Source organism: Bacillus rossius, chromosome 17 (assembly GCF_032445375.1).
Source record: "Bacillus rossius redtenbacheri isolate Brsri chromosome 17, Brsri_v3, whole genome shotgun sequence".
In the NCBI taxonomy this organism is placed as follows: Eukaryota; Metazoa; Arthropoda; class Insecta; order Phasmatodea; family Bacillidae; genus Bacillus; species Bacillus rossius.
Window position 1 is genome coordinate 39,327,770 of NC_086344.1, and position 11,246 is coordinate 39,339,015.

General features: G+C 38.8%; 1 protein-coding gene across 1 annotated transcript in view; it reads left to right on the forward strand.

The window, feature by feature from the left end:
- The window catches only part of LOC134540662 (SCY1-like protein 2), a 251,173-nt gene extending 240,345 nt beyond the window's left edge, over positions 1-10,828 (forward strand). Inside the window, exons 17-18 of the mRNA XM_063383534.1 lie at positions 2,757-2,897; positions 10,038-10,828. Coding sequence (XP_063239604.1) covers positions 2,757-2,897; positions 10,038-10,064 — 168 coding nt within the window. The 3' untranslated portion in view covers positions 10,065-10,828. The remainder of the gene's footprint in view (positions 1-2,756; positions 2,898-10,037) is intronic.
- The last annotated feature ends 418 nt before the right edge of the window (positions 10,829-11,246 follow it).

Sequence of the window (11,246 nt, forward strand, 5' to 3'; positions counted from 1 at the left end):
AGTCCGGATACAAGCACAAGAGCAGAAGGTTCCGATATGGACGCTGACAAATGGCTGTTTGGCGAGTTCTTCATGAGCAACTCTTGTAACCGTACTACCTTCAAAAGTGCAACACATGGGTCCGGCGGACTATCCTCTTCGCATGACCTTTTCTCGTTGGTACATTCGAAGAGTATTGAGGAACCCCGAGTTAGCGGTTTTATTCAGCGATGAAGCCAAGTTCACTCAAGACGCTATTCTCAATTCGCACAACAGTCATGTTTGGAATGATGTCAATCCACATGGGCCGGTATTGTTGACGGCGTACTCATCGGGCCTTTTTTTCTTCCGCCATGACTCACCGGCGCCGGATACCTCCACTTCCTTCAGAACGAACTACCAAGTCTTCTTGAAGAGGTTCCATTGCATGTCTGATGTGTGATGTGGTACCAACATGACAGGGCACCACCTCATTTTTCCCTGCAAATGCGAGAGTTTTTAAACCAAACATTTCCAAACCGATGAATTGGACGAGCGGGCCCTGTCGCATGGCCGCCAAGGTCACCAGACCTAATACCCATTAGATTTCTTTCTGTGGGGTTACGTAAAAGGGCTTATCTACGCTACGCCAGTACAAACGGTAGAAGAGCTTACACAGCGAATCATTGAAGCATTCGAAATCATAAGGTCGACTCCACACATGCTTAGGGATGCAAACGATACATCGATGTTTTCAAAACATCGATGTATCGTTCATGAAACATCGATGTTCGCATCGATGTTTTGAAGAGTGATACAGCGCCGATGCATCGACGAAAAAGTCCAAAAACATCGACATCGTTCATCATTAAAATTACCCTATTTTTTTTTATAATATTTTTGCTATCATTTCATGAATATTTATTGAATATATAAAAAAATTACGATACGACATTTAGTTTTTAAGATACAATTTTTTTAACTGTGTATACTTACTATAGTAACCTACATTTTTAAGTAGGTACTTATCAAAAATGTTGTAAATACTGAACTATTTGGTTGATTTCAATATCAATTTTTTTCCAGTACTTTAAGATGTGTAAAATATTTTGGAAAAAATAAATACCGTTAAAAAAATTTGTTTACATAAGAATTTTCTTTTAAATTTTGAAAAATGTAGGGAAAAAGCAGCGAGACTTAATGGACAATTTCATAGCTTGTTGTACATACAAGCTATTGATTGGTACCGATACGGTCTCGCTAGCTCTATCGAGAAAATTAATGTTACATTTTAAACGTGCACATACACTTCATGCTTTTTCCCTATTTTTTTTTTCAATTAAAAATAAATTGTGTAAAAAATAGTTATTTTTGTATGATTTTAGACTTCTTAAAATACTGGGTGGGGGGGGGGGGGGGAGGGATTATAGGAATACCAACCAAAATGGTTTAGCATTTACAACATTTATTTATACTTAAAAATGTAAGTTTTAAAAGTACATATCGAAAATTTAAAAAAAAAAGTTTCTTGAAAACTAAATGTCGTATCGCAATGGTTTTTGGATGTATAGATCTCTCCTGATCTGTAAAATTTACAATATATTCATGAAATGATAATTAAAAACATAAAAATACAACAAGTAATTTTATTTTAAGTAAGCCTGTGTCTTAACTGCAGGCTGTCCGGGCAGACTCGGTGCGTAGAGCTTCAGGATATCCGAGTGGGATCTGTTTACGAAAATCATTTAAGTGTTCGCTGAATGCCGAAAAGTACTTTTAAATGCGGATTAAGTTTTTAAACAGTGGTTTTAGTAGAGTGAAAATGGCTAAAAGGCGTGTTTTCAGAGTAATTCTTAGGCATAAAACAACCGATACTGAATCTTGAAACCACTTAAGGGCAGTGCAGTACACCTTTATCTTCATTTCTCCGCTATATAATGTTACAGTCACCGCTCAACTATCACAGCTATCTTGTGGATATTATGGTCAGGAACCTGTAGTAGGTATGGTTTTTGGCTACATACTATAATTTAAATCATTTTGGCATGTTTTTCCTGATATTTAAAAACATCGGTTAAAACATCGATGTATCGGTTCTCAGAACGATGTTTTTTGACATCGATGCTTTTTCGTTTGAACATCAATGTTCGTGATATCGATGTTTTTAAGAGCGATGTTGCATCCCTACACATGCTCCAGCGTATCCGTGAAAACATGATTCGCCGTTGCCACCTCTGTGTCTCTCAAGGTGGGCGTGTTTTTGAGCCGTTGCTTTAGGCTGTCACGTTGTTAAAACGTATGCAACAATTTCAATGTTGTGAAGCTGTGATTGATTTCAGAGTGAAATTAAAATCTGTGCCACGATTAAAAAGGTTATTTCTCCACTCGAACGCCCGCACATCCACAACATAACACTCTACAACGGGTTGCCAACGCTGACTCTTTCTGGGGCTACAGGGGCTTAACTACGCGTTTCCGGCAACATGTTTATTGGCAAAAATGGTTGCAAATAATAAGAGCTCTCTACCCTCAAGCGTTGTTACATGAATTTTGATACATCCTGTATATTACATAGTATTACAACGAGTACTTAAAAACAAAGAATAATTTTGACGAGATTATACACGAAAGAGTGAATTACACTTACTTAATTGAAAGCAGAACCCTCGCTCTGTAATGCTCGGAGTGGTTCATAAGTAGATCAACACCGAGCCAGAAGAGGGAAACAGCGTGTGGCGCTGACGGACGCTGACGGGTGCTGACGGCACGCTCACAGGCGCTGACGGGGGTGTGCGCAGGGCGGCAGCATGCCCAACACCAGCAGCAGCGTGCCCTTCCTCCTGAGCTCGAGCATGAGCAGCATCAGGTCGCGCCGGCCCTCGGCCTGCCTGTCCGGCTCGCAGGGCTCGGGCCTGCTGCAGCAGCTCGGCTCGGGCATGGTAAGGCAACTCACACTGGGCTCCTCGTATCAGCACCCGGCCGACGGGAGGGCATTCCCTAGTAGCAACGTAAGGAAATGTCCTTCCTCTTACAACAAACCAGTCAGTCTGTAGCTTCGCTGTGCCGTGCCGTGCCGTCCCGTCCCGCTGTCTCTCCGCTCGCCCCCCTTCCTGAGTGTGCGCTTCGCTTGTGCCTGCCCCAGGGGCGCGCACGGGACTGGGGTCCCCCTCTCAGTCCGGCTCACGCACGTCGCTGTGGGAAACTAAACTATATTGCAAACAATTTTACAAAGATACCATTAACATACGTAGAGCCCTTTCCCACCATATCAGAGAAAACATGAATGTTACACACTGCAAATGCATTTTTTTAAGGCTGTTAAAAAAAAAAATGTACATATGTACTTGGCGTGATAAAAAAATTAACTTTAATTTTGCATGCAAATAATTAATAGAAATGAAATAAAAGGACCGCAGTGATGTACTACAAATACAGTTTTACAAAGTATAAATTCAATCAAATAAATACTCAGTATGCAATATTAATATAAACGTGTGTATAAGATTAATTACTTGATTTAGTGAAATAATTGTTATAGATTTTAAATATATATTGTATAATAATGTAATAATTTATGATAGAAATAAATTACACATACTGGAATTAACCTAACTTATACAAATACACTTGAAAAAGTTTATAAACACAATTTCTATCACTAATATTCACGATTAGTTGATGTTTTTAATCATTCACTTAAGTTTAAGTTTAAAAAAAGCACATACATAATTTTTATTTGTATGTAGCCGTTCTTTTATCCTGTGACAATTTTGTTATGTGGTGTGCACGCATTGTAAAAACTCACTCGTCAGTTTTTTCATAATGAACCTAAAGTACTACAACTTCAAAAATTAATTAAATTTAAATATAGTGCCAGACATACACACAAGACATTGGTGCAACCATAATGCACAAGTTAAAAAGAACCTCATTGGCATGTTTGTGCTACGAAATGGATGACGAAGGAAATACTGAAATGTCAATGGCTCGATAGAAGCAGACAATGTTGGTGGGAACGCTAGGTTGCTGAGGGTTTCGGAGGGTGGGCTGCAGGTTGTATGTCCCCACACGCCCGTGTGCGCTCCTGCCTCGATCCAGCCAGTTGTCGCCCGAGTGGCGCGCAACCCTGGGGCTTCGTCTCCCCACGTCGGTTATTTCATTTCCTGGTCATTACCGTTATCTAAGGAACATTGCATCCAAACTGCTCTTTTTCATTCGTTGTCGGATCGCAAATTACGTTACCGGACATTCACTAAAAGTCGCGCCAGCAATCGTAACTGCGATTGTTCGCGTGACGTTTTTATGGCCATTTGATGGATGGCAGTCAGTACTACTGTTGGGCCGATTCCGAAAAAAAATACAGATTCCGAGTCAATTCTCGATTTTAAATTATAAGGTTGAATTCTTCAAGTCCAATTCAGATAACTTAAATTTTTTTTTATGATGATGTTGAACAGAAAAAATATGCTCAGGTGAAAAAGAATGTTTATGATTCAAAAAATGTAATTGCATTACGTTCAATTATCTGTGCAGAAATTAGTAATATATACAGGTTACATTGAAGAAAATCATGTTCATTGCTCTTAGTTGCACCTACCCTGAATATCCAACACAAATTTGGCCTTTCAGCCTTGCACGCAGTCGAACGACACACAAGCTTGGGCACTGCCAGTAATCAAAGATGTCGCAAGATGGAAAATGTAAAAAAAAAAAATGCCTGAACAGTTAGGTTAAGAATTTTAATTTCAAGCTTAGCTAAATACTGATCCAAAATTAATTACTATGTTAAAAATTAGAAATACGTCTATATTTCTTTGTTACGTTGTGCAGAAAATTTATTTTGCAAGCTTATAAAAACAATGAAAGAATCAGTGACTGTCGATTGCAAAAAAACCATTGTATTCTGAATCCTAAGATTCTGGGGGAATTGATGGAACCGGAGTCGACCCATCAGTAGTCAGGATGCACCTAGTGGCGGAACACGAACGCAAGATGAGCTCGGAGCAACGTAATGGCGGGAAAATGGAATGACGCGACGTGTGGGACAGATGCTTCAGCCTCCGCCTTGCTGGGCGTCCTCAAGTCGCGCTGCGAGTGATCTCTTCACCGCCGCTCTGCGGTCGCTGTGTTCCCTCCCAGCACGATCACTCGACCACACCGACCGCTCATTTCGTTACCACTCCACCCCACCCCAGTGAAGCACAGCTGCTCTCGGAGGCAGCTGTGACGTCCGCTGTCCACAGACAGAGTCCCCTGCATGTCCACTGTCGCACTGTGAAACCAATACTTGAGGCAAAATATGTTGAAAGTGTTGTGCAAACACAAAAATAAAAAATATATATATATTGCTAAACATTATGTAGGTACATGCAAAAATACACTTACTTTCAATTTTTCATTAACTGTAGAAGTTGCATAAACTAAAAAAAAAATTTCATTACGTATATTGCTAAACATTATGTAAAAAATTTACCTGCTTCCAATTTTTCGTAAACTGTATAAGTTACATATAGTAAAAAAAATTTCACTACAACGCTATTCCAATACAGTAATGCGGGTTTCACAAAAAAAAAAAAGTACTACCTGTCAAGTAATGAGTCTTAAAGAAAAAAATATCTGTACCCCTTGTGAATGGCAGTACCATATGGTGTAGCACCAGTCCGATTTAAATATGAGTAAAGAAAAATAATGACCTTAATGACAATACTGATTTGTTCACAAGGGAAATGGTTAAGAGAAGAGGAAACCAGGTCAGAGAATTAAGACAGATGGTCTTCTGCTTAGTAAAAATGAGTAGAAAGAAAAGAAAATAGTGGAAAAAACGGGCCCACAATGAAATGTTAAAGACATATGATGACACTCAACAACACAAAAATGTGACATGTCTGTAGAGATGGATAAGAAGAAAGATGTAGCAAAAAAAAATTGAAAATATCTTGATTGCCAAAAAAATTGTGTGCGATGAGGAAAATGAATGATGAATCAGCAGTAATTTAAAGAAAAAAATTAGCAGGAGTTATGAACATGAAAACTTTCTCTTTATGTGTGTTTGTGAAAATTCATTAAGAAAACCAAAATTCAGAATATATTTTTAAAACAAAGCCAAAAACAAAAACAAAATCCTACAACTGGAAAGACATGACGACTCAGAACGTGGGTGTAACCAGAACAGAGACGGCAGAGAATGATGGAGACAGCACAGAAACTGCCTACCTACAAATATGCAAATCTCGAAACCAGAAGAAAATCACATAACACTTTATTATAAAGTTTTCCATCCTGCTCTAAGAACTTCTCTGCACCAAACAAAATTCTCATTGCGTTTGCTACAAGCAAACCACCCATTTAGTTATTGGTCTTAATTACTCTAATTTGTCCACCGAATTACACCTGATGAGTTCTGGGTTCAAATACTAGGCAAAGCGTGTGTGGCTTTATTTTAATTCCCAGCATAAAGATAAGGAATTATTAAATCCAATAAACAAAAAACACATGTTATAGTAATATGTTTACAGCCATAAATAGATGGTGCACATATGTGTAGAAAATAAATAGGTGTCTTATCATCATAGCACATAACAATAATAGCAGTAGCATAAATGTCTTGTTTTTTCAAATTTTTGTTACCGCTACATAATTCCAAGAACCATGCTAATTAGATTGCAAATTTTTAAAAGATATGCTATTTATTGCAAAAACTGTGTTATCATGTATAGCTTGCTTGCTTTTTATTATTGCTGCTCTTTAATTCTGCATGTAATTATAAGGTGTGTTACTTATTTTCCTGTGTGAATTATTCAACCAAAACCTATTAACTGTCTTTCATTTTTCATCCATTCATTACACAATAAAGTACATCTGCGAGTGTTCATGAACATAACAAAGGTTGCATGTAAATACCTGCTGGAATTCAGGCATTTCAATCCACTCAAAGACTTCGTCACAGCTCAAATCCAAAAAAAATGTACATAACAGTTTGCACACCAAACAAAACACTGTACCATTTTCTAATTGTACACTTAGGTACACAAAATTCCAGCAGCAGTTGTTTTTGTAAATGCTGAGGCGCACGGAGTAGTGTTTACAAATGTTCTACCAACAGAACAACTATTTTCCTGGAGCACTGTCTGAATATAGTTTTGCATGAACACAGGCTGCGATTGTCTATCAGCTTTTGCTGAAGGAGGAATCTCTTTAAAGTCACTCTAAAGTTTTATTACCAGACTAGACTAGCTGATGCACCTGTGTTACGCTGCAGACAACTACAGAACACACTCGCACTGCCCGTTATTTAAGTAATTACACTCGATAACATTTAGAAAATTCACCATCCCACCCCTGTTTTGACTCTTGGGAGTTGATTTATGTAAAATTTGTTCAAAAATCTACACTCAAAACTGTTTGTTTTGTCTATACAGTGTTGAAACAGACGACATGAATAGTTTGATATATAGAAAATGCTTTATAACATCTGATATTGTGAGTAATGACAACAACAACAACAACAACAACAACAACAACAACAACAACAACAACAACAACAATAATAATAGCAGCTCTCATAACAAGCACTGCGACTCCAGGTAGCAATGCAGTGGTAGAAGGCACAGTGCTCCTGAAGTTCTAAATGACAGGCTGGTTTAACATTGCCTTTTGTGACACAAAGATGAAGAGACCACACATCACTAGGCTTCTGCGAATTTCTTTTTATTATTATTTAAATTTAATTTCAAATTTAATACCAAATTATTCCCGAATATTGAATATTTATTTAATACCAGCATACCCTTACACAACACCTGCTAGGCAAAACTGTCGGACAAATAATAAATTAACTAGGGGATCAGACAACAATAATTGGCAGATTAAGACCAGATCCTTGCTGGGTTGCATTCGTGCTCCACGCTCCCTCCAGATGTGAACACGTCGGTCATCAGGTACCACTCTGAATCGCAACTCATCTGAGGGCACGACAGTTCTCCGTTCGGCGTGCCCCCACCCGTGATGTTTCCACCGGACGTACTGTGCTCTCTTGTTAACGGGACACGCACCACCACAGAGGTTGCCTGCGGGGAGACTGTGACGGACTGTTTGAGACGACACACGATTCCTGTTGCTGTTTGCACGACACGTTGCATCCCGCCCCTGTTCCGACAGGCTGCCAGTAGACCCTGCTGGTGGCTTGTGACTCATGCTGCTGCTGATAACACATCACATCGTGGTCGTGGATCCCGGGGGGCGGGGGGCGGGGGATTGATTTCATAACTATGTTTTATGGAAAACTTTCGGTATTTTTTTTTTTTAAGTTTCATGCTTATTGCATGCAACAAGGCCAAACTATGGGCAGTGTACAACACCCAAGCACTGTATCCATAGATGACGTGTCGGTTAGCCCCACATGCAAAACTGTCGGGCCGCGACCCTACCCGTAATTGTGTGTGTCACACCTCCTAATTATGTTTGTCGGATCCCTCGATAATATGTGTTTGATATTCTAATTATTTTTGTCTGATCCCAGAATTATTTTTACCAGTTTATTTATGCACAAAGGTCTTTATTTTTTGTTACTTGCCTCCTCATCCGTAGACACCACCCCCATAGATCTTCCGAGGTCACGTACACAACTAAATATGTCGTTCACCTGGCGTGCAACACACACGAACGAGTGCATACTTGAACAGTATTCGTAAATTATGGAAAACATATTTGCTGGTTTTTCATAATATGACTTCAGGTGCAAATCAACTGTTTTCGCATTTTCCAACCAGCACCTAAAATAACAAACACACAGAAACAACATAAAGAGTTTTTCGTAGACCCGCAAATGTCATGCCAAACATTACGAAGTAAAGTAAAAACACGAAAACAATTTGTCCGGGATCCACTTGGTGTTTGATGTTAAGTCACACACACATTAACACAGCACTAGCTAGAGTACAATTGCTTTAAAAAAGCGACAAGTGGAGGTAATATGCACTACACATTATTATTCGTACTGAACTTATTAAGCACCATTACACATTTCAAATGCACAAGGTACATTCAACACCTATATTTTGTGTTTATAAACTTTATTTGTATACTTTTCTATATGTGTTTCCTGTGTTTACCAGTGTTTTCTCTTACTGTTATTTTTAACAATTTTTTTAAAATATGTATCTGTGTACTTTCAACCCTTCTATTTCACTCTTTTCTTCTTCGTTATGTTACGTTGTGTATGTTCAAAACATACATTTGTGACCAGGATACTTAAAAATAACTAATTCTTGAGAGTGAAATTTTACTTTTAAAACAAAAAACATGTACGAGGTCGGTCTGGAACCCCGTCTGGACGGTGCAAGACATACTTCGCCCCAGCCCAAACCTGATGAGTGGCGGGACCTCGCAACTGGGGGGGCAGTTTTTGAGACAGCACCCAAACTCTCGTTCAATGATAGCACACAAGCAAGCAGTAGCCTGTGCGATGTTGCTACGTAGTATTCCTGTTGCAAGTACATTTCATCCACAACCTTTCACCATTTCAGGAGCGTTTCAGGAGCTTATTTCCTGCCCCTGTCATAGGCACATCAGCCGCATGATTGTTTTTTCATTACACACAGACGGAAAGTTGATAAAACTGCTTAAGAAGGGGCTGAGGATCTACCTCGTCTATGTTCGGTAGATTCCCGCTAGTACGGACTCGCCTCGCCCGGACATCCGGTTAGTCAGGTCTGTAATTTAAAAAAAAAAAATCAGGATATACTAATTTTTGTAGTTTAAAAGCTTAGGTTCATGTATAGAGAGTATAGTATTAAAACTAAAATAAGCAAAATTACATTTGTGAATTTAAAGAACATTAACTTTTATAGTTTTAACTATATTAAGATTTGCAGCATGTTTATTTTAAGGCAAATTGCAATTAATCCCGGACTTCGGTGATGTGGGCTAGGTCCCACCTAGTCCGGATTAGCGGGACTCTACTGTTGTTCAGTCTGCTTGTCACTAACTCAAGGACATTCAAAACAAGCTTGCAGTTTGCAGCCAGAGAAACTTGACGGGGAAACGAGCTGTACTAATGATTGAGTGCATTAATGTTTCAGTACCAACTGTTTTCTGGAAGATCCTAGGCAGAGTTGTGATAGTTTGACGCGCTCGTAGCGTCTAGCGGCGAGCGCGTCGAAGAGCTGCGGAAAGCGACGGAACAACCTCCGCTCGTAGTCGTGAGTAGGCTAGCGCGGACTGCGGGCGTCGCTCAGTGCTTCTCGGACCGGACTTGTGGTCCCAAACAACCACGCGAGCATTCCACAGTAAACAGTACTGAAGAAAACGTCAATTCATTTCAATTATCTGTACTACTTGCATGTTTTTTAATACTCAACAAAAAAAAAATTATTTTTGCGGATAGCCTTTGTAACTTGCGTCTCTGTTTGTCACATATCTGAAAACCATACTTCCCTGAATAGAGGACAACTTACACTGTTAATACAAATAATCGTACTTTCATCTTGGTTCCTAAGAGAAAAATTACTTTCCCCAAAATATTTATACGCCATTAAATTACTAATAGATCATGAAAAATTTTTAACAACTACGTATTATAATCATGTTAGAGAAGCATGCAACCAAATTCACTGCAGAACTTGGTATCTTAAGATGAAATAATGAGAACCTGCTTTATACGTATTATTTTCACCTCGTAATCCTCTGTACTTAATATACCATAGATAAAGCTTATTTATATCCCCTAAAAGTATTTATTTTTAATCAAACAGGTTAGACATAAATTAAAGTTTAATCTATACAGTACATAAAAAAAATCACTGCCACCCACTTATTATTATAAATTCAAAAAAAAAAAATTCATCAGATCTTTTTCACTGGTGAAAACAAAGCAACCCCTCGCATTCTTGGGAATCAAGAGTACAATAATTCCGTCTCTTGTATTCAGGTGAATATGGTACGTTATGTGACGCACCTAGTTTGCAGAGAGAAAGTAATTTAGTCGACGGTACAACTAGCTAGTTTGACTGCACCTCCCGGTCACGTCTCTGTCACGTCACACTTAGTTACGCGCTACGAAGTGCTAGAGGTCACCACCAAGAATATCTCTGTTTCTCTTACGTTATGGGACAACTATAGTGTCGCTCGTAGTGCAATCACTCCTTTTAAACAACATGTGGGAAAAGATTTGTTTGATATCCTCTCTCCACTATGCGGAAGTTAGTTACGCTACCTTCTCCGGAAATTCAAAAAACTAAAAAAATTGTTCACATGTACAAAAAGAGTATTTAGTGTTAGTTATGAAACAA